Source organism: Cavia porcellus, unplaced genomic scaffold, assembly GCF_034190915.1.
Source record: "Cavia porcellus strain 051 isolate PalLab524CR breed Dunkin Hartley unplaced genomic scaffold, mCavPor4.1 scaffold_1, whole genome shotgun sequence".
Lineage (NCBI taxonomy): Eukaryota > Metazoa > Chordata > Mammalia > Rodentia > Caviidae > Cavia > Cavia porcellus.
Window position 1 is genome coordinate 140,688,093 of NW_026947484.1, and position 22,138 is coordinate 140,710,230.

Sequence of the window (22,138 nt, forward strand, 5' to 3'; positions counted from 1 at the left end):
ATATATAACAAATAGTCTTCAGACTGCAGCTGTTCAGGGACCATTCCTTAAGCAGCAGTCCCTAGTAGGACTGGCCACATCTCTACCGGTCCTTAGCAAACTATGTGGCCAGTGCACCACATAGCTACAGTTCTCTCTCCATCTCTGTTCCACTTACATTTCACCTCTAATTAAAGATGAGTTTTTTCCATTATTTTCTGCAGAATGGTCCCCTTGGCTACATGGTTTTCCCATAAGTTTTAGTCAGGACTAGGCAGTCTGGATGACCTTGGTTTTACCTGTTATTCACCTCACTGTCCATCCAGGCTCAGCATGGAGCTGCAGGAGAAGGAGAAAGTGATTGAAGTGCTGCAGGCCAAGCTGGATGCCCAGTCTCTCTCGCCTCCCAGCAGCCATGCCTTGTCTGACTCCCCCCGCTCTCCCAGCAGCACCTCCTTCTTGTCTGATGAGCTAGAAGCCTGCTCTGACATGGATATAGCCAGCGAATATACTCACTATGAAGACAAGAAAGCTTCATCTGGTCACCCAGGTAGCCTCCACTTTCTGAGTGGTGCCATCTCTATCTAGATTAAGAGGTGACCTTGAAGACCAGGCCTTATAGCTCTGTCTCGGCTCTATTAGCCTCAACGTGGTTCTAGGATCAGCAAGTACCAAGCACAGGCTCCTCCGGGATAGGATCTTTCTTCTGCTCCTGACTCTGCACTGTACTCTCTGTCATACTGGCCTCTGCCAGCAGAAGTGTACGGTTGAACCCAAGACAACTTTATAGTGTGGGAAGTGAGAATATGGGAAAAGGCTTTTTTTCCTCCCTGAATTTGTCTGATAGACCTCCCTTTTTAAGATGGAGCATCTCATATCTCCTGCAATAACCTTGCTACTCTCAGTTCCTGAGCAATTCTCCTAAATATCTGTGGGTGTCTATAGATGCTGTCAGTCTTGTCTGATACTTTGCAGAGGTGCTATATTCGTGACTTCAGGGCTCTGAGACCTACTGTTACCTTTAAAATGTTTTGTCTTGCTGAAGTTTCTATCTTAAAACAAGAAAATAAACACTGAAATAGTGCTTGTGCCTTAAGCATTCCATGACAGTAAGACTCTAGCTCTGGTATTCCTGGTTAAATTATAAGGCCAGGATTCCAGTTCTCTGTAGAACACCAAACATTTTCTTTCATTCATGGGTTTTATAGATGCCATCCATCATTCGAATCATTCTGCTGTATTGTCTTCTAAACCATCAACAACCAGTGCATCTCAGGGGGTTAAGGCTGAATCGAGAAGCAGCCCCATCAGCTTGCCAACTCCCCAGAATCCCCCCAAGGAGGCCATCGAGGCCCATCCAGGTATGCAAAAGTCAGTGGGGCAAAAGCTTCATCTCCTGTTCCTCAACTGCCTGTTTAACTTTCATTCAGGGGCAAAATTATAGACTATAGGGGCCTAAATACATCATATCATAGACAGAAATCAGAAGACCATTCTCCATCAACAACTGGATCTGATTTTTTAAAAGTTCCTAGAAAAATAACTAATCCACAACAGGATTTGATTTGTAATCCAGTTTTGATTATAATTAGCTAATCATTTTCAAATAAACATGCCCCTTTTCTTATTTCACGCTGAAGAACAAAGAGCAAAGTATTTATTAAGGAATTATGACAGCTAAAGAAAGGAAAGAAATTCATTTCTACTAATCTCATATGCATGTTACCCATGTAATCTACACAGTGCCCCACTACAGGTGTTCCAGTTTATTTCATAGTGAAATTCATTTTCCATCACCATGCATGAACTTATGAATGAACTGGAGTCCTTGGTACATGCATGGAACGTGTCCTAGAAGGCACTAAAGGAGTACATTTTACTTACATGTGCCAATATATTTGCCAGGGGCTATACTGATCGCTCACAGCTCTGCACCACTGTTGGCAGGGAAAGGGTCATCTGTATCTTCACCTCTTGCCTCTTGCCACCACTGCTGACTGGCTGCCTTCAAGGTGTTTGTGGTGAAGTCTGACTTGAGTAGAGGTGTTCCCAGAAAGCACAGTGCTTTCTTTTGCTGACCCCATTCTCCTAAGAGCTATTCCACAGTCTTAAAGAAGAGAAAATGTTCAAGTCTGCCTGAGCCTAGATTCAAAGTTTATGGGCCAAGGTGGGCAGCACCTTTGAAAGCAATCAGGCACAGCCATTCTGACATGGGGTAAAGTAATATCATCTTGCCTTCTGTAGCTGGTTTCAAGGTGAGCCAAGAACGTGTGTGCAGGAAATTCCTGGCAGAGTGGGAAGCAGAGGTCAGACAGGCCAGACTTCCTGGAGTAAGGATTGCTTTTAGACAGGTCAGCCTGCACCATGTTAAGTGCCACCCACTTCCCTGGTGATGTTGTTGAGTCATGGAATGGTTTCACCATCTTAGTCTTTACCCACACTTTTATCTCCCCTTCTCTCTAATGATGTATCTCCTTTTTCCCTACTTTTCTGTTTCTAGGCTGTCACTTTAACTCCATACCCAAGCCGATTAGCCTCCCCCAGGCACCATTGCCCTCAGCTCCGAAAAACTTCATGCCTTTCAGACCCTCTGGTCTTCCCCTCCTTGGCTGCCGTGAGACACCAGTGGTGTCCTTGGCTGAGGCTCAGCAGGAGCTGCAGATGCTTCAGAAGCAGCTGGGAGAAAGTGAGCACTCCTGCTGCCTTTGTGTGCTTGCGAGTGGCAGCTCTATACTGTGTTGCTGTGCATGGCTTTGGTGTGACAGAGGAGTTGTAAAAAACAGAGGAACATGTTATATCCTGAAGATTTCTGCAAAGCTCGGCTTGCTTTTTTTTTTTAATGTATTTATTTACTGCTCTCTTCCTGACGTGTGTGTTTCATCAGTTATCAATTATATATGCTCAGAGGGTCTAGACCTGTTACTTATCCACTCTTGACAGAGTTGGGTACTGTTAAGTATGCTGAATCCCAACAGCCTAGGAAAATACTACTCTTAAGGGATGAAAGAGAAATTGTATGCATTGCTTATGCAAGATGACTTGTTCATTAAAAAAAAAAAAAAAGATGGCCACATTTATGGGTTCTTTGTGAGGCTACTGTATCTCCTGCTATGAGATACTTTTAATCTTATTTAATTCCTGATCATCAGCCTGAGTTTGAAAGGGTCGTGATAGATTCAGAAGCAAAAGTGACAGTCCCCCTTTTCTTGTTGTGCAATGTTCGTCCTCTCTCTGGGTCATGGGAGACTTGTGCGTAGCTGGAACCACAAGCACAGGATTGTGGATTCCACAGTCTTTGATTTTCAAGATAGTTTTTTTTTTTTTTTTTTAGTAGTGGAGGTTGAACGCAGGGTCTTTGCATTGAGCTATATACTCAACCCTTTTTGTTTTCTAAAACAGCGTTTTGCCAGGTTGTTCAAGTGAGGCTCAAATTGCAGTCCTCCTGCTGAACCTCCCAAAGTGCCAAAGACAAACCTTATATAATCACATAATTTATGGACTGCATAAGTTGTCTTCTAGAAAAGCATGGATGCCTCACTGTAAAATGTTGCATGTTTGCTGTTACTTTTAGTTTAGAAAAAAAAGAAGGAAAAAACTTCACAGGATGAATTTACTCTCTAGTAGTTCTCTTTAAAAAAAAAAATACTACATAACAGCTTGAAATTACCTTAAAATCACATTCAATGCCTATAATGAAGTTTGCTAAACCAGATATTGATGGTGAGGGTTACCATGTCAAGGGTGTCTGGTGACCAAAGATTACAGTCAATCATTTTTATTCCTAAAGCCCCGAGTACCATTTGGACCAGACTATTTCTTTTGTCAACCCTGAAAATAGATGCTTTGTTAGTCTGCTCCCAGAGTCCTGACCATTGTAGACTTGGAACTTCCCGTGACTTTGGTTAAAAAGTAAACTGATTTTCTACCCCTGTTGATTTCTTCCCTTTCCTCCGGTTTAGGTGAAGCTGAAAGAGAGGAAATAGTATCTTTCCTGAACTCCTTTTAAAATTTAGATTCTTAATCTTTTTAATGTCCCTCTCGAACTCTAAATTATCCTAATGAATATTTAGTATTTTGCAAATTAGAGACAGAAAGACTCATGACAATACTTCTTAAACTTAGCTGTCTATTCATTAGACTCTCCTGGGGTGATTTTTAAAACATGCAGGACTCAAGACATATATCCCATGTCTGTTAAAATGACCTCTTTGGAGATCCACTTAACACTGTGTATGTTTCTGTGTATGTGTGTATTTAAATTTTCTCAAGTGACTCATTTAGCCAAATTTGAGAACAAGATACAATTGGGGATAAACACTGGCAAGTGCTAATTGCAGTAAAATTATGAATTCACTCCTATTTGCTTAGGAAGAGCTGCCTGTCTGTCTGCTCCCCTTGTTGATAATCCTGGATGAAAAGCAGTATGATTTTTCTAAAGCACCGCCCTGCCCACCTCTTCTCCCCTCTTTTCTGCTAGGCTTGTTTTTTTTTTTTTTTTTTAATAAGATAGAAACAAAGATTTTTTTTCTTTTTCTTTTTTCTTTAATGAAGCCTTATCCCTATTGTTTGAGTAGGTGTCATGATACTTTGCATTCCTTGAATCATGTTGGATGAGACCTAAATTAGGGCTTTCCCAGCCTTAGCGATGAGTTTTTCAGCTTGCAGCAATTAGGTCTCCATATCCAGCCATATCTAGGTGGATTCTGTATTCCCTTCCTCCTCTGAAAACCTAAAAAGAGAAAGGGAAAGATGGACTGGTCATCTTCTGGGGCAAGCAAATGCTCATCGGTAGACAAATAGTCCTGTTTTCAGTTGTCCTCAATCCTGCATCCCATTACACTCTGACTTCTGACTTCAGGAGTGAGTGCAACTTCCCTGAACTCTGTCGTGAGCAATTATAGTTGAGGCTAGAAGTGGGGGCCCCTGAACTTTTCCTTTGTGTACACAGGTGATTTTCCTTGACACATCCTTGACCTCTTGGCACCTCATGCCAAAAGAATACAGAGTGAAAGTTATACCTCTAGATAGTAAGTTATACCTCATCTCACTGGTACCCTGCACGGACTGGGATCTCTGGTATCCCACATGTCCCTGGGCAGTCTCCATTCGAAGCAGCCATACACTTCTTTGCTGATTTTTCTCTTCTGACACTACTTTTCACTTCTTTTTCTTCCTGCTCAGGTGTCACCACTGTTCCTTCTGCATCTGCAGCTGCGTTGCCAAGCAAGCATTTGGAAGCTAGCTCTTCCCATTACCTCACTCCTGCCCAGCCTCACTCTCCTCCACGGGGCACCATAGAACTGGGCAGAATACTGGAACCTGGGTACCTGGGTAGTGGTAGTCAGTGGGACATGATGCGACCTCAAAAAGGAAGTGTGTCTGGGGACATCTCCTCAGGCTCCTCAGTGTACCAGCTTAACTCCAAACCCACAGGTAAGGCAAAGCACAGAGCTGAGAGGACCAGTGTTTGAAATGACTTTTTTCAGTTTATTTCTTCCCTACCTGGATAGGGCTTTTTTCTTTCCTCCTCTAACCCTGGCATTGGAGTATAAGCAAGAGGAAAGGGCTAACCCAGGGCTTGATCCTTTCCAAGCATGTGCTGTCCTTCTCCTTGCCCCAGGTCGCTGTGCTCAGCAGGGATACGGGAGAGTCAGTACCTACGTCCTCTGTCATCAGTTTATGTTCTTGACACTTTTGCTCCCTGACCTCTTACTGCCCTACTCTCACAGACCTTCCTAGAAAACCAGGCACAGACACGTACAGGGTCTTTCTCTCATCAGTAAGGAGTTTTACAAAAAGGGACACAGGACTCCCGACCATATATATGTCCTGTGTACAAAATCCAGTTGCACCAAGTGGAGGAGAGTAGGTTAGCAGACATGTTGGGATGCAGTTCAGTTCTAAAGTGAAATGGTTGTTATCTTCAGAAAAAGACTGAGCCCAAAGCAAAATGGTATAATTGATCCAGTCTGTTATTAACATCTCTCCTACTTTTCAACATTTATTTCTTTTCCTTGTGCGTGCTTTTTCTTAATCTCCAAGCCACTTCAAATCCCTAGCTCCATCTAGGCTGTCCTTTCTTCCTCCCATACCAAAAGGAATTTGATGGAAGCACTCAATACCAGTCATTAATCACATAGAGTAAGTTGAGGGTCATATACTCTTTACTTAGGCCTTCTCTATAAGGGTAGAGGAAGGACTTTGTCCCTTGCTAAAAAATACTCAGTCATGTTTCAGTAAGAAGAAAGGTACTAGAAGAAAGTCAGAGTGAGTCTTTATCATCCTCAACGCCAGATCTTTCCAAATGGTAGGCAGGTCCTGTCCAGAGGCATTAATATTTTTGTAAAACATGTGGTACTGTTTCACTTTTCAGACCTCTGTGTAGGAGAAGAACCATGAGGTTTTCTTAGCAAGGGACTGTCCTGTGCTTGAAAGGCCATTTACTCTTTACACAAGTTGTCTAGGTCTCCTGGGTGCCTGGTTGAGAGGCCAAAGTTGGCAGAAGGTTGATGGTATTTAGAGATCATGCAGAGAGTCTACATGTCAAATTCTGTCCCTCACCCTCAATAACCTACATTTTCATTTCCTGCCTCTCTTTGCATACTGATGGGATGGCTGCAGGGGCTGACCTGCTGGAAGAGCATTTGGGTGAGATCCGGAACCTGCGTCAGCGCCTGGAAGAGTCCATTTGCATCAACGACCGACTGCGGGAGCAGCTGGAACACCGGCTCAGCTCCGTTGCACGAGGGAGTGGTAGGGGCCCAGCTCGCCCTGTTTCTTGCTATAATCACGGCCCTCAAAGGACTTTGGATATGCTTTACTTTACTTGTTCCTTGTAGACAGTCCAGCTAAAGGGGTGGGGCAAGTACTGTTATTCCAGTTAATGACATATCTGAGTTTAGAGGGTGTCTTTCCTCAGTGCAGAAGTAGGTTTCCTAACTTCTTGCCTCATCATTAACCTGTTTACAAACTGCTAACTGATCCTCTATGTCCCTGTGATTGGCATGTTGTCACTTTCCATGTCTGAAAGGAACCTCCCCTTTCCTAGATATCCTTGTCCCTCAGTTACATGCCCAAGCTGCTGTTTCTTGGAAGTCACCTTCCCCATGTGGTTTCCCTCTAGCACAGCTATATCTGTTGCATGTGATAACTGTATGCACAGAATCCACTGAGAAGAGGCACACACAAACTGGAATTGAGTCCATTGTGCTTTTGTTTGTCCCAGGCTTTGAGTCCCAGGACTTCCTTCTGAGTTGGGACTGCAGATATTTGGGAGATACAGAATGGGAAACTTTTAAAATAATCTCTAACCCAAATGTATGTTTTCTTGGACAGGATCCAATTCTCATGTCTACAGTCAGGGAATGGAGTCCATGCCTCAAATCTACAATGAGAATAGAGTCCTCAGGGAAGAAAACCAGAGGCTTCAGGCTCAGCTGAATCACGTTTCTAGAGGTGAATAGCTAAAAACTACAAATGGTGGTTGACTCCTAGATCACTTTTATCCTGACCACATAAATTACCAGTCCGAGAAGCAAAGTGATAGCTACCTGGATCCAGACTCTCAGTCTACAAAGAGCCACTTCCAGAGAAGGCCCATGGACCCTCAGTTTCCAAGGCTCTGGGGTGATTGGACTAGGAAGTCTATTGATTCTATACAGTCCACCTGCACATATCCAGAGTCCCCAGCTACCAACTTGTTTGTCATTTTGGGATGTATGTTAGTCAGCTTTCTTGTTACTGGGACACAATACCCAAAACTCACAATTTAAAGAAGGAAAGCTTTAATTTGGCTCACATTATAAAGAGTATCATTCCATGGTCTTCTGGCACTGAGGCAGCAACATCATGGTGGGAAGGGCATGGCAGAGGAAAGCTGCTCACTTCATGGCACCCAGAAAGCAAGGAGAACAGAGATATTCCCTCCAAACATGTGCCCCAGTGACCCACCTCTTCCAACCAGACCCTACGTCTTAACAGTGCATTCAGCGCTGACCCCATCAATGGACTGACCACTGATGAGTAGTACAACACCACTGTCATCCAATCACCTTGGAACACTTTAGACTTTTGGAGATCATGCTAGATCTAAACTATCACAGGCTGTGATTTATCTGTTTTCACTCACAGCTGATTTGGACCCTACGAAAAAGACAGAACACACGTGCCTGTATTCCCTCTCATGTATTCCAAACTGCTGCTACTCTCCATTTCCCTCTTGGTCCTGCTCTGCCATTCCTCTGACACATATCGCATTACTTCACTCATATATTCAGGCTGCTCTCTAATCAGTATTCCTATAACTGTGTTGGGAGGCACCAGCAAGTCACCTCTAGGATTTTCCCAGTTCTACTGCGGGGGGGGGGGGGGCGTCCTTAGCTTGGTATCATTTCCTATTTGGCTTTGGAGACAGCTGACCTTCATGTTAATTGATTTGCTCAAACCAGTAACAAATTGTTTTTACTTACAAACAATTAGTAAATACTCATAAAAAGACTAAGAATTAAGGATTCTTAGGATTAAGTCAGAATGAAGGACAAAAGACATTGAGAGATATTTCTAAATTAGCCATTTCCAAGTGAGAAGGCTGGAGAGGGAAATTCCCCTGCTGGGGACGATAACAAAAGTTAATGGATAGAAAGAAACAGAGCAGTTAAAGTACCGCTGCTTGCTTGGAAAAACTAAAACATGTCTCACAGGTGAAAAAATTATAAGAGATTTAAGTGTGTACCATTTTCTGGGCCCAACTAACTCTGACCCCAGAGGACTGCCTGAATCTGCATCCTTATTTGCAGGGTCACTATTGATCATCTTTGAGAATATGTGTTTAGAGAGATGCTGCCTTCCCAAAAAAAGAACAAATAGCCACATTTTTAAAATGATGAACACTATGTATTTTAAAAACCATAGACAAGAAATCCTGTGGATCTTTGGCAAAATTCAAATAGGTTGTTGAACAGATGGTATATGTGCACCTAGAAAATGGTGAGCTTTAGAAACCAGAATATCTTCTTTAAAAATTAAGGAAACCATAATAAATCAGAGCACCAGGGCACTGTAGAAAAAGAGGTACACAGCCTCCAGTGTGTATGAGATACTGTGAACCAAACATTTTGCTTACTGGTACAAAATCTCCTTCTAAGCTGGGCTCACCAGGCCAGGTGTGCTCTGGCTCATGTTCTTGCTGAGCTTTGATGCCGCACCATGTTCCCCTGTGTTCTGCCCACTAGGGCACTCCCAGGAAACAGAATGCTTGAGGGAGGCTCTATTCTCTTCTCAATCCCGGCTTCAAGAGCTGGAGAAGGAAGTGGAGCAGCAGAAAATGGGGCAGCAGCAGCTTTTGGAAGACTTGCAGGAGAAGCAGCAGGAGATCATGCACTTCAGGGAAGAGCGTCTGTCCCTCCAGGAAAATGACTCTAGGTAAGAGGGACCTGTTGATAGGGAAGGTGGTCTCATTCAGATTTAGAAAAAGGGAATATTAGCAAGACAGTAGTGTCCTCTTTTGGAAACTTCATTTTCCTTTCTGTTATTTCTGCCTCACCAGTGACTTTGAGCAAAAAAAAATGGTATGTCTGGGAATACTTTTTGTGCTCCAAAGTAGAAAGGATGAAACTCTGTTATAGAAAGCTTCCTCATATCAGAGACTGAACAAAGAACATTCCTATGCTTCCAGTTAGATGCATTCACACGATTACCTTGAGACTGCAACACCAGCATGAGTCTGAGTTATGCTTGTCCCCAGCATAAGCCCTGCAACAGCCTGACAGCAAGATAAGCACTGTAGGATCAGAGAGGAGACAGTGCAAGAGTCCTGGTCCTCTCTGAGGTAGCTAGTGCTGTAGCTTCATGCTAAATCACTGTGTCTAGTTGGCATCTTGGGCTAAAACTCCATGAAGCAAAGATGCGCTCACAGGTTAAAATCCCAGTGGGGATGAATGGCCCTGCCAGCCCAGTGGACCCTTGCCTCTCTTTGGCAGGATGCAGCACAAGCTGGCCCTCCTGCAGCAACAGTGTGAAGAGAAACAGCAGCTCTTCCAGTCCCTGCAGTCAGAGCTACAGATCTATGAAGCACTTTATGGGAATTCCAAAAAGGACCTGAAAGGTAAATGTTCCCTCTCCCTCTTCTCTATAAAGGGCAAACATAAGATATTGGTGTTGTGAGCAAGATCCATCTTGGATGTCTTTAACAATAGCCCACAAGAATTAAACTTTACCTATTAGCCAGGAACAAATTAATCAGTGGGTTGATTTTTTTTGCCCAGAACACGGTTGTGTGTGTGCATGTGTGTGTATGTTTTAAATTCAAAGAACTGTCCTAGAGCTGCTATCATTTGAAAATGTCTTAAGTATTATAAATAACAAATAATAACAGCCCATGCAGCCAATATTTTCTACCCTGACCTTATTCCCTAGTGAGAAGATAAAGAGATTCAAAGATAAAAACAAAAGAAAATATATTTTATAAAATACTATACACTGATAAGATTTAAATTTCAGGGATAGTTTTAAATACCAATTGCTTTTACTGAGGTTGCTTGCCATCTGCTGAATTAGTAGACTAGTATTTGAGAACCTATATTTCCCTATTGGTCTTCTACAGCTGGAAAAGGATATTTGAAGCACAATGTTAGCAAGTCATAGCAGTCTTAACTACTTTGTTTGTCACTGGCACACAATACCCAACAGCTACAAATTGAAGGAGAAAAGGTTTATTTTGGGCTCACAGTTTGTAGAGATTTCGATGTATAGCATGGCAGAGGAGCCTGGCAGAGGAATACTTGCTACATCATAGCATCCAAAAAGCAGAGGAATCAAGGGTGGACCTGTAAAAGGATATATAACTTTCTGTATCACATGCACAGTGACCTGCCTCTTTGGACCAGGCTCCACCTCAAATAGCAAGTCAGCTGTAGTGCCCTATAATTCAGTCACCTTCCAAAGGTCCCACTTATGCTCACATGAGACATTGGGGATACTTAGCTATAAACCATAACACACAGTGTGTTATAATGGAGGACTGATACCAGTGTTATGAAGTTTAACTGATAACGAATTGTAAATTTGATTTAAAAATATCAGTGATTGAAGTACAGGATGGGCAGACTGGCTCTTTAGCCATTCATGGGTTTAAGGACAGGGGAATTTGGAAGAAACAGTTTACATAAGGATATTACATAAGGAAGTTTTATGGAAAATTCAACTCAACCTGAGATCATAATACTGTGAATATGATATCCATGGTGAGACCTCGCCTAATACATAGTTAGATTTGGGGTTCATCTTGTAAAATGGACTTTGACATACTAGGAAACTTAATGGAGACCAGAACCGCAATAGTATGCAACCAGAAATCCTGAACTTCTCAAAAAACTAAAAACTTTTTAAGCTTAGAAAAGATTATAAGGAGATGAGAAGTTGCTTCAAGTATGTATTTGAAGAATGATCAGATAAAGAACTCTGTGTTCTGTGGCCCTCCATTGACCTAAAAAAAGAGTGAATGGCAGAGGAATTTAGAATAGAATTTTCACTGGGAAGAATGAATTTTCCTAAAATAGGATCTACTTTCTTAGTTGCTAGAACTCAAAATCCAGGACCTCTAAGTCTCACTAGGATGAGAGAATAGTTAGTGTACAAACCCTGGGCAAGTGTTGGGTCAGAAATGACACCAGTATGGGTGTGGAAGAAGCTCAGTATCAACGGAGTGAGAGGTCAGGTTGGTGAGAAGGAGAGTCACCATCTATGGAAAGCCTCTGTGTCAACATAAAGTTTATATACAATAAAATGCTTTTTTCTCAACAAAAGTTAGTGCATGACGAAAACAGAAATTTAAGTTCCTCAGTCTGAAGAGGCATACTAGAGAGAGAGAAGATACTATGACATGGGGAATGTATTGACTGAATGGTGATTTGGGGAACATTAAAAGATAAGAGTTTAGAATAAGGTGCTATCGGGAAGATACCAGGGCATGGATACATGTAAAATATTTAAAAAGCAGCAAGTGAAATTTAGTGAGAATTTGATCTAGGGAAACAAAGAAGTATATCATAGATCTTAGGATTAATTTCTGAAGCCACATCACCTTGAAGTAAATCAACTTTTATGTCATTCTTTCTGTTCATGGGTCTTTTAGAATTCATTTCAAAGTATTATCACTAAAGCTCCATAATTGCTTATTTTTAATTCCCAAATCCATAATGATATATAATAAAAACTTTTTCATAGTGTCATTTGGTGAGAAAACCTAACTGAAATGACCAGAGGATGCTCACAGTCTTTCATTATCTACATAATGAGAATATTCACATCATTAGAAATAATCTTGTAATGTGTTAAGGGCTGTGGGCCAGATGCAACAAGGTATAAACAGTATAAAGTAAGCATGGGGTTTATGACCTCTTGCCTTGCATAAAACCCAAACCAGTTCTGCCTTTTGAAATACAGTTGGCTTTAAGATTTCCAGATAAAGAACTGTAGCCTTAGAGAATATTTCTCAGGTCTCTTCACCCTAGTATGTAGAAATATGCGGGTGATGAAGACCAAGGGGAAGTTAAAAATGTTACTTAGTTAGGATCCTTACTCTAAGGTGCCTGCCTCCCATTCTTACATGCTTCCAAAAGGTCTTGGTGCCTTCCTCCCTCTTCTCTGATTTCTGAGTGTGGTGGTCTCTTGCTCACTGAGCCCCTGTCCTTCTGCAGTTTAGTGCTGACTCCTTGCCTTGAAGAACCTTGTTGTTTTGAAGAATACTGCAAAACTAAGGCTAATAAAGAAATGAAATAAACTTGTTATTGTCTACTAGTCAAATGTACGCTACGTGCAAATGAGTAATTTGGATATGTGCCACCTCCATGTGCCTTGGTGGCTGCATCTGTATTATAAATGCATTAGCCAAGAGCTGGGATTATAGTGGGGTCCTTGGCACAAGGGAGTATCACAGAGCAGTGTTCTCACACGTGCTCAGGAATATTACTTGGGTCAGTGCCCTTTCTCTTCCTTCAGCTTTCCACCAGGATGCCTGTCACCAAGTTCTTTTGAGCAGTGACTTAAACCACTTGGTGGCAGAGATCCGAGCTCTAAGAGGACAATTGGAGCAGAGCATTCAAATGAACAATTGTCTGCGGCTGCAGCTGGAGCAGCAATTGGACGCTGGTGCTGTGAAACCCACCTGTAGCCCCTCCTCCATTAGCCAGAACTTCTCAGTTGGCGACCCTGGAAAGAAGCAACTGCCCTTCCAAGGTAAGGAGAGAAGGGACATTAAGGCAGCTAGTGGGGAGGCACTAAGATGCTCATAGTGGTAGGGGCCATCATGCCTCGTCAGTATTTTTTACTTGCCTTGATCAATATTTTTTAAATTTCTATTTTATCAGCACATTTGCAGTATTAATAATTACATTCATCATGGGAAGTTGGTGCATGAACATAACAAATCTTAATTCTTTTTTCATCCCTTTCCTTCCCTTTTCTCCCCACTCCCTTCATCTTTTGGTCCCTTCCCTTAAAAAAAAAAAAAAAAAAAAAGAAGAAGAAGAAGAAGATCTAGTGTCTCCCTGCTTCCTACAGTGGTACCTTGGTTGATGAACTTAATTCTTTCTATGATTCTGGTCACAAACCAAACTAGTGGCAAACTCAGTCAAATTTCTCCCATAAGGTCAACATTGAACTTGACCATTGAAGTTTTTAAAAATTTTTATTTTAAAGAGAATAAAACACAACAAAACAAAGCAGAATAAAGCCAACCAAAACAAAACAATGGAAGTAGTAAAGAACTTCAGAACAGAATAACAGAAAATCAACAATGGCTACCATAGTATATCTTGCTATCCTCACAGTGGTTGTCCATACCATCAGTCACAACAAAATCAAACAAAATAAAACAGAATAAAGATATAATGTTGAATAAAACAAAACAATAAATTGGAACAAACAAAGCAGTGAGAATACCACTGCACATTGTTATCTTCAAAATAGTTGCTCAAGTTACCAGACCTAGTGATAAAACAAAACAGTAAAATGAAACAAACATTGGATTTCAAAAGTAAGACAGGAGGAAATCCCCCACAGCTGACAGAGTGCACACCGCCATCCTCCAGGTAGATGCCCAGACCACCAGCCCAGGCCTGCAGAGCCAACCAAACAGTACAAGCATCGAGCTGTTCCCTTCCCCTCAGTTGCTATCATCTCATCCTGAGTCCTCTGAACCAGCAAGAGATGGGGCGGGGTATTGCTCTTCAGGTTTTTCAGCCCACATACCGTTTGGCTCACAGGAAGGCATGGTTTCTTTTCTGGCTAAAGCTGTTTCTGATCAGCATGGCAGGGCTAACAATTGAATTTGATTGGTTTGGGACCAATTTGATTTGTAACTGCAACTATGGAATGAAGTTATTAATCAAGGTACCACTGTATTTTGCTCTTTATTTATATTTTAGGTTTCTCATGTAAGAGAAAAATTGTGATATTTACACTTTTATGTCTGATTTATTTCACTTAACATTATGGTCTCAAGGTGCATCCATTTTCTATAAATTACTCAAATTTATCATTCTTTGTGGTAGAGTAATACTCCATTGTGAATGAATATCACATTTTCTTTATTCATTCATCTGTTGATGGACAGATGTGCCACTTTCAAGAGTTAGCTATTATGAGTTGTGCTGATATAAACATGTACTATGTACATTTGTATTTTGCCATAAGCATTATACTAGACACCATACAAAATTATATTTAAAATTGAGTTTATAAAACTATGCTTAATACTTTTGAAAAGTAGAAGCTATTTTCTCTTTGAATATCCTTCAATTAAAGGAAGATATCTTCATTTGGAAAAATGAAAACGTACCGAATAATATGACCCCGTGGCTCGTGTATTTTATTGTGACATATGGATGATAACTATGTGAGAGCTGAATCACACCACCTAGATCTTGCATTGTGGGGACTATACTGTGAATGAGCTTGGGTGCAATGTGTTCCATGGCTCCTGGCACTGTGGTTGTGTTACTGTGATTGTCCTTACTCTTTAGATTCAGCTGTTTCCCCTCCAGTCCGGGATGTAGGCATGAGTTCTCCAGCTCTGGTTCTGTCCAGCTCTGCCTCTGCTCCTGGCTCAGGCCCTGCCACAGTCACCAGGACAAATGGTAAATATAAGAAAAAAGGGTGAGGAGATAATGATGTCAAATTCTTATTGCAAACAACTCTTGGTTCTCTGAAAATGTGTCACCTGAAGTTAAAGATCTTTCTCTGCATGCTGCTTGGCTTATAGCTGTACTCCTTGCACTTTCTGTGGCTGTCTTTTTTGTCATTCTTCTTCCAACTATTTTCCTGCTGCTCTGTTGTCACATCAGCACTCTGAAGTGTATTCATTCTTGAATGTGCTCTTTGTGTCCACATATTTGCTTGTCTGTGTCTTTTCTACTCTGAAACCTACATTTATTAATAAATTTATCCTGAACACTTCACTTGCCAATAAGGCTAAAATTTGTCTTCTAGAAAGAGTTTATCATTATAAGATGATAGAAGAAAAAATATAAACATATAGAACCAAGAATAGGTTTGTGGACTTCACCTACCTTATGTTTTTGAATGCTGTCTTTCTTGGTCCTGGCTTTGATCACTCTCTCTATTGTTTGAACTGAAGATATTGTCATGAGTAACAGCAGTTCCTATTTTATTGTTGTTGTTGTTGTTCTTTTCTTTCAGAGCTGGCTTTGGATGTTTCTCCAGTAAAGAAAGACCCTCCAAAGTTGGAGGGTGATGCTATTGATGGCTCCTTTGCCAACAAGTATGGTCGCCACGTCATAGGCCACATTGATGATTACAGTGCTCTAAGACAGCAGGTTGGGGAAGGCAAACTGCTGGTCCAGAAGATACTGTCTCTTATGAGGCCGGCATTCAGCATCCCTGGCCTGGAAGTACAGGGTGCGGAGGTAATCAGACCCTCAGCTGCTAGGTGCACTCTTCTCAGTTAGGTACCCTTTCTTCCTCTGATGGTACCTCCCCTCATTATTTCTTTTCATACTGTGTATCTCCCATCAGCTACAAAAGCATCCTCTATTTATTCTAACCAGGTCCTTTCTTCTCTTTCTCCTATTTTTATTATAAGTTCTAATCCGTTGGAGGTAAGGCTAACTGGATATTTCTCCTCAGAGTCAAAGAAAAGCCTATGCAGCATCGTTATCATCCGCAGCAGAGCATTTGTTAAGTGCTGACATACACACAGCATTGTACTGCATACCCTCTGGTAGCTTATTATCTATCTTGCTGGCATATGGCCATCTGTGCAGGCAGATTACAGTGAACCAGATAGACAGATATTCAGAGAACTGGATCTGGATTGCCTTTATATGTGGAAAGGGTGAGATACCTGGCAGCCACGAGACTTGTTAAGGCTGAGTAGAGGCGGGGAAGAAATCAGCAAAGCCTCTCAGAGCACTTGGACCAGGCATCAGTGGCTGTGCTGTCTATGCCACTGAGCCCTGTAGATGCATAGGAACAGCCCTGGCTCCAAGGACCCTGCACTTAGACGCAAGACACAGGTCCAGTCCAGAAGAACAATAAGAGCCACGGTCACAGTGTAGGAAGTCTGTGCTGGACGTGCCTCGATGTAGAAACAGTCTTTTACTGCAGGCAAGGAGTGTAACAAGTTAAAGAGGACATAAAACAGGGATGAGTTATAAAAGCTTATAGGATACTCAGATGGAGGAGGGATTCCATGTAATTTATTAGAGCTGCACTTAGGTCCTGGGCCAGCAGAGATAACCTGGGGTTTCATAGGCTCAAGCAGGCCCATAGTCTACATCACTCACAAAGGAATGAACCCTGAGCTCAGGGTAAAATGTGGTATTTCAGTTTCAGTAGCATCCATGGCTCTCTACTCCTTTCCCCAGGTGCTGGGCAGCAAAGGAGTCCATGAGCTGCGGAGCAGCACCAGTGCCCTGCACAACACCCTGGAGGAGGCAGCGTCCCTCCTCTCCATGTTCTGGCGAGCAGCCTTGCCTAGTGCTCCCGGCCCTGTGCTGCCTGCCAAAGTGGTAAGAAGCCAGTGTCTTCTACTGGTTCCAACTGAGCAACTCTGGCCCCAGGATGATTCTTTTCTCTTAGCCCCACAGCTTTCCTGAAGGTCAGGAACTGCATGGTGAGTTGAGATTGACAGGACCTTAGGGGAGCATTCCAGAGGGAAACCCCAGGCCCATGGTGGCTGCTTTCATTAAAATTTTGACTACATCCTTTCTCCTCCAACTCCCCACCCCACCCCCATGAAATCATGGAGGAGAAGGAAAGGAAACAGAGAAGCAGAGATATATTTACCCTGGTAATCCCTAAAAATATCCCATGTCTATCATCTGAAATCTGGCTGAGCTGAGAGTCAGGAACCTACTGAAGTTTTAATACTCCCTCTTCATCCATCAGATCTGCACAGTCAAAAGGTCACAGAAGGTCACCATGAGCTTGTGAGCCTCTCGTAGCTACTTCCTGGAATCCCAACATATCTTCAAGTTTGCATCTCCAGCCCAGGCCTGGGGAAAGCCAGCTACCTCTCAAGTCCTGTTGGGGCCGCAGTTGATTTTGACTGGCATACCCTTGGGTGGCAGAGTTCAATATATCCTTCTCCAGGATTGTATTTCAAGATTGTTGCTACTGATATCCTGTGATATCCAGCAATGCTAATTTTAGGGAACTGCTTTACCCTCTTCATGTTAGCATGAATATTTATGAACTTGTACAAGAGCAAGCCAGGCCTAAGTCCCCAGATGTAATTCTCCTAAGCATCCCAGTCTTATCTGTGATGAGGAAGTGCTAGAGCTTATATAATGACTGAACTCCAGGTCTTATTTGCAGTTTGGTATTTGTCTGAAGTCAAGGTTTCTTTGGCAGCAGGAGTCTTGACCTGTGCTAATCTATTTGTTTGAAGTTCCTCAGTATTCCTACCCATGGCCTTGTCCTCAGTAGTCCACATCTGGCATTTTGAGAGGTGTATTAAGGGAGGGAACACAGTTCAGAGAGTGTTGAGAAGACAGTAGAGTCTTGTTTTGGGTTGCAAATCCACAAAGAATGAGCCTGTTCCTCTTCTCCAGGGAGATACAGTGGAAAGAGAGCTCCTGGAACTGCGAGCCCAGGTGTCCAAACAAGAGCAGCTCCTTCAGAGCACAGCTGAGCGCCTGAAGACCGCCAACCAGCACAAGAAGAGCATGGAGCAGTTCATCATCAGCCAATGTAGGTGCCCCTGAGCTCAGCACACAGAGGAAGGGCTGGTGTTCCACGTGCCCCACATGTGCTGCACAGGGATGTAACCAGAGAGGCCCCGAAGTCAGGAGAGGAGTGATGGGTACGGCAGCCCTGACCCTCCTGTGCCAGGACTCACTGTGGGTGCAGAGAGCAGGTGGATAGGGCTGGCAAGAGACCTCAGGCTGAGTTTCCAGAAGAAAGTGCTTCAAGTAGGCTTCACTGGTAATCTTTGCCGTGTTTCCTTGTTTCAGTGACCCGGACCCATGATGTTTTGAAGAAAGCAAGGACGAATTTGGAGGTAAGAAAGCAGCAGTACCAGTCAAAGCCTTGGAACCTGCCCCCACCATGTCAGAGTCTATCATCAGACTTGATAGACTAGGTGTGCCTGACCTGCTATGACCTTCCAGGAAGAGATTTCTAGTCCACTTGTAGGATCTCAGGTCCTCAGTGATCTCCGAGTTGCCATCCCATTGCTGTCCTGTCCACTTAGCCCTGTCCCCTAAACTGTCTACGCCCACCTCAGCATCATCAGGTCATTTTACCATTTCCTCTTCTTGCCACCGTGAGGAGCCTGGAGAGGTGCCACACAGTTTGTCCTAATGGCGGAGAGATCCCAGGTGTATCTGTGAATTAGCTCTCTGCAGGGATATCAAGGCCTCTTCTACATTGTGACATTTCCTAAACATAAGCACGGTGCAATGTTCTACACTGATTTCACTGCACACTGTTGGGCTGAGAACAGCTGCTTGATTTTGACATGTTTTTCATTAAAGAACATCAAGAAAGATCCTCTGAATCTGACTAACCAAAAAGACAGTGCCAGACATTCGCATGCTAAGTGCTGATTATTCCCTAGCAAGTATTTTGGAAAAAAGAATTGAATTTGAAATGTTTTCAAAATCAGAAGCTAAACCATAAAACTTACACTTTAAACTTTTTTAATATATTCAGCATATTCCTAGAATTGTTTCTAACTTATACCCTGAGAGAGTGTTGACCTCCACCCTGAATATGGTTAAGGCAGGGATTTACATTACATTTCTGGTTTTTTTATAATTCCCCTTGATTGTTCTCTGATGACCTCTTTCTTTCCTGAGCCTCTTCAGCACAACACTTACGAGATTGCCTGTGTGCAGCCTTACTCCTGTCCCAGCAAAGGTAACCGGCAGCCTCCTGGACCTCAGGCTCCCTCTGGCGTGGAAGCTTTCCTCACTACTTCCCTCAGGCCCTCAGGGGCCTGGGCTCCGATTTCAGGCTTACCACTAATTGCTATGGCTGGCTTGGTTTCTGTGACCCTCATCTTTAAGAAGTGGAACTAGACATAGATGATCTTTGCTGATTTGATCTTTCCTTACAACTGGGACACAAAATATCCTCTCCCTCCTACGGCAGGCTGTTTAGCCATGTGCATGTTTCATGCTCAGCATTTGGCCTCTCAGAACATGACAAAGGCTGATTGGGTTTTGGCTTCAGATCATATAACTTACAGCATGAACTGGGCCGTGAAGAGGCAGGGGCCACACGGTGTGCAATGCCTGATTTCTGACCAGCAATAGTCTCACTGCTTGAGAGCTTTTCCTTTGACCTAGGGCCCCTCTGCCTCCTCCACACTCAGCTGACTCCACCTCCTAACCCATTCTCACCAGCCTCGTGGTTTCTGGCATCACTTAGCCTACACTCAACCTCAGGGAACCATCAGCAGAGTCTGACCATCTTCTCTGAAGAGATTTCATTTGTTTGGGGTTTTTTTTGGTTTTTTTTTTTTTTTTTTGGTGATTTGTTTTTGTTTGTTCTGCTTTTGTCTGCAGGTGAAATCCCTCAGGGCTCTGCTGTGCGCTCCAGTCTTGTGACCCTTGCCTTCCAGGAGCCACACAAGAAGCGAAGCTACCAGAGGTCCTTAAAACAGCAGGAAGAATGGGCCTGCCCGCCTTTGGTGCAGCTGCCTATCTGTTAATGAGCACCTGGGGCCTTATCCCTCCAGGCCTGCTGGAGGTCCAGAAGAAGGGACAGAACTGCATCCTTCTAGGTCAACAAAAGGAGAAACGACTTCCTGGCAGCAACAGACACTAGTAGCAAGGGCCCATTGAGCCCAGCACTTAGCAAAACACTTAGACCGCATGGAAGACCCCCTGACACCGCTTCTAAACAGCCTCCACAGCAAGGCATGGCCTGTTTCTCATCTCAGGAGCTGTCCTCAGACAGTCAACTCAGGGCAAGGAGGACGCTGCCTCCTGTGATGGGGCTGTGGTCCCACACTGCAGTCCTCAGACAGTTCCAGAAGCACACTGCTGACTGGCAGTGCCCTGCTAGACAGTGTTGCTGGGGGTTCAGCAAACACCACTCATGGATCCCGGACCAGCTCTGCTAGCCAACGCTTAGGTCTACATCACCACACCTGAATACTTTGAGTCCAAGTGATGAGTGTGGGTCCCCCTGGATGCCCGCTCTTGCTTATACCACACCTTCGGTTTCTTCGCTTGTGTCATCTCCAAATTGTACTGACCCCTTTTAAATACGCCGTTCCCTTTGCTCATTCTTACTTCTCTCTGGGTAGTCAGGATTGTTGGTGCCACCGAGACCCTCCATGGTCTGCCAGAGTAGGCCTGTGTTCGTGCTGAAGTGGCGTGTCTGTGTCTTCACCTCCTTATAGGATGTGGGTATGTGTGTATAAATGTATGATAGAGATTTTATATATGTTGCTGTACCCATGTGGTGAAGACCAGTGTACCCTGCAGAATGGGTGGGTGAGAAGAAATGGAAGTCTTTCAGGTGGCTATTAAAGTACGATGTGTATAAGGAATCGTTTTCCATTGCCTGTTATGCCTCTCATTTCCTCAACACTTCATAGAATAAATGAAAAAGAAAATTATCATTAAAAAACTCAAAGGCTAATCCTTGAGGTCTAAATTGAAAAGGTTACATTTTTCCTTCTTAATCCTTTTGTAAAACTTCCTAGTCTGAAAATGTGAGGGAGTGCTTCTCAAGATGAAAATCAGCTGTGGACACATGGGGCTACCTGCTGGGCTGCAGTCCCCAGGGCTCTAGTTGGTGTGGGGTCTCAGATTCTCTGTCCTTCACAGGGTACTCTGATGACTTTGGTGTAGGAAGGCCAGAGACCACAGATTTTAAAATGTTATTCTATATCAATTGAACTGAAACAATAAATTTAAGAACCTTCTATTGAAAAGTATACAAAGCTTCCCTAAAGATTCAAATAAAAATTTTAAACAACTGCTTGAGCAAAATTCTTAGGTTCTTTTCCTTTCCAGAAATAAAATTTAGCTATCATTCCACAGTTAATTTTTAGTAAAATTAAAAATAAAAACAAACAATGACAACTAGAATAAAAAACTGTATCACTATTACCATGGCTGCCACCACCTCCAGCAGCGATAATAAAAGTCCAGGCAAAAGATGCCTGCCGTGGATAAGAAAGCATGTTCCAACACTCAGAATTTGACCTCTGCTTTCACACTCAGGCATTTAGGTGTTTGCACAAGTGCCTTTGGCTTTTAAATACAGAGAGAATTAGCTGGCAGAATTAGCCAAACTGTTTGAAAGTCAGCATAAGGACTGATTATCATTTAAAAAGAGAGCAACAAAACGGGTAAGCTTCTTTTCTGAGTTGACAGGGAGTCGGTGTCAGAATGATGTCATATGAGAGTAATTTGATCACCTACGGCTAGTTCTGAAGATAGATTCTCTCTAAGATAAAACCGTGGGCAGCCTCTACGTTGGAAAAGACAACATAATACCCCTAGAGCCTCCAAAATGAAACGCAAACCAGCACACAACGCATTACTTTTAGTGGAGTGAGACTTACTCTGGACTTCTGATCTTCAGAAGCGAAAGATGACTTGTATTATTTTAAGATAATACATTTGTGGCAACTTGTTACAGGAACAATAGGAAACTCATATTCTACCCATTAAATTAA

At 42.9% G+C, this 22,138-nt stretch overlaps 1 protein-coding gene across 35 annotated transcripts in view; it reads left to right on the forward strand.

The window, feature by feature from the left end:
• The window catches only part of LOC100716784 (myomegalin), a 245,631-nt gene extending 224,630 nt beyond the window's left edge, over nt 1-21,001 (forward strand). For 8 of the 35 annotated variants that reach the window (XM_063256623.1, XM_063256611.1, XM_063256619.1 and 5 more), the window contains 16 exons: nt 306-529; nt 1,188-1,340; nt 2,480-2,665; nt 5,161-5,412; nt 6,601-6,732; nt 7,315-7,434; nt 9,210-9,399; nt 9,957-10,081; nt 12,976-13,212; nt 15,000-15,113; nt 15,676-15,902; nt 16,863-17,006; nt 18,051-18,189; nt 18,453-18,499; nt 19,299-19,359; nt 20,010-21,001. In XM_063256623.1, the coding sequence (XP_063112693.1) occupies nt 306-529; nt 1,188-1,340; nt 2,480-2,665; nt 5,161-5,412; nt 6,601-6,732; nt 7,315-7,434; nt 9,210-9,399; nt 9,957-10,081; nt 12,976-13,212; nt 15,000-15,113; nt 15,676-15,902; nt 16,863-17,006; nt 18,051-18,189; nt 18,453-18,499; nt 19,299-19,359; nt 20,010-20,155 (2,497 nt within the window). In that variant the 3' untranslated portion in view covers nt 20,156-21,001. The remainder of the gene's footprint in view (nt 1-305; nt 530-1,187; nt 1,341-2,479; nt 2,666-5,160; nt 5,413-6,600; nt 6,733-7,314; nt 7,435-9,209; nt 9,400-9,956; nt 10,082-12,975; nt 13,213-14,999; nt 15,114-15,675; nt 15,903-16,862; nt 17,007-18,050; nt 18,190-18,452; nt 18,500-19,298; nt 19,360-20,009) is intronic. The other 27 variants (XM_063256651.1, XM_063256657.1, XM_063256639.1 and 24 more) reach the window with 9 other exon arrangements.
• Nucleotides 21,002-22,138: the final 1,137 nt, after the last annotated feature.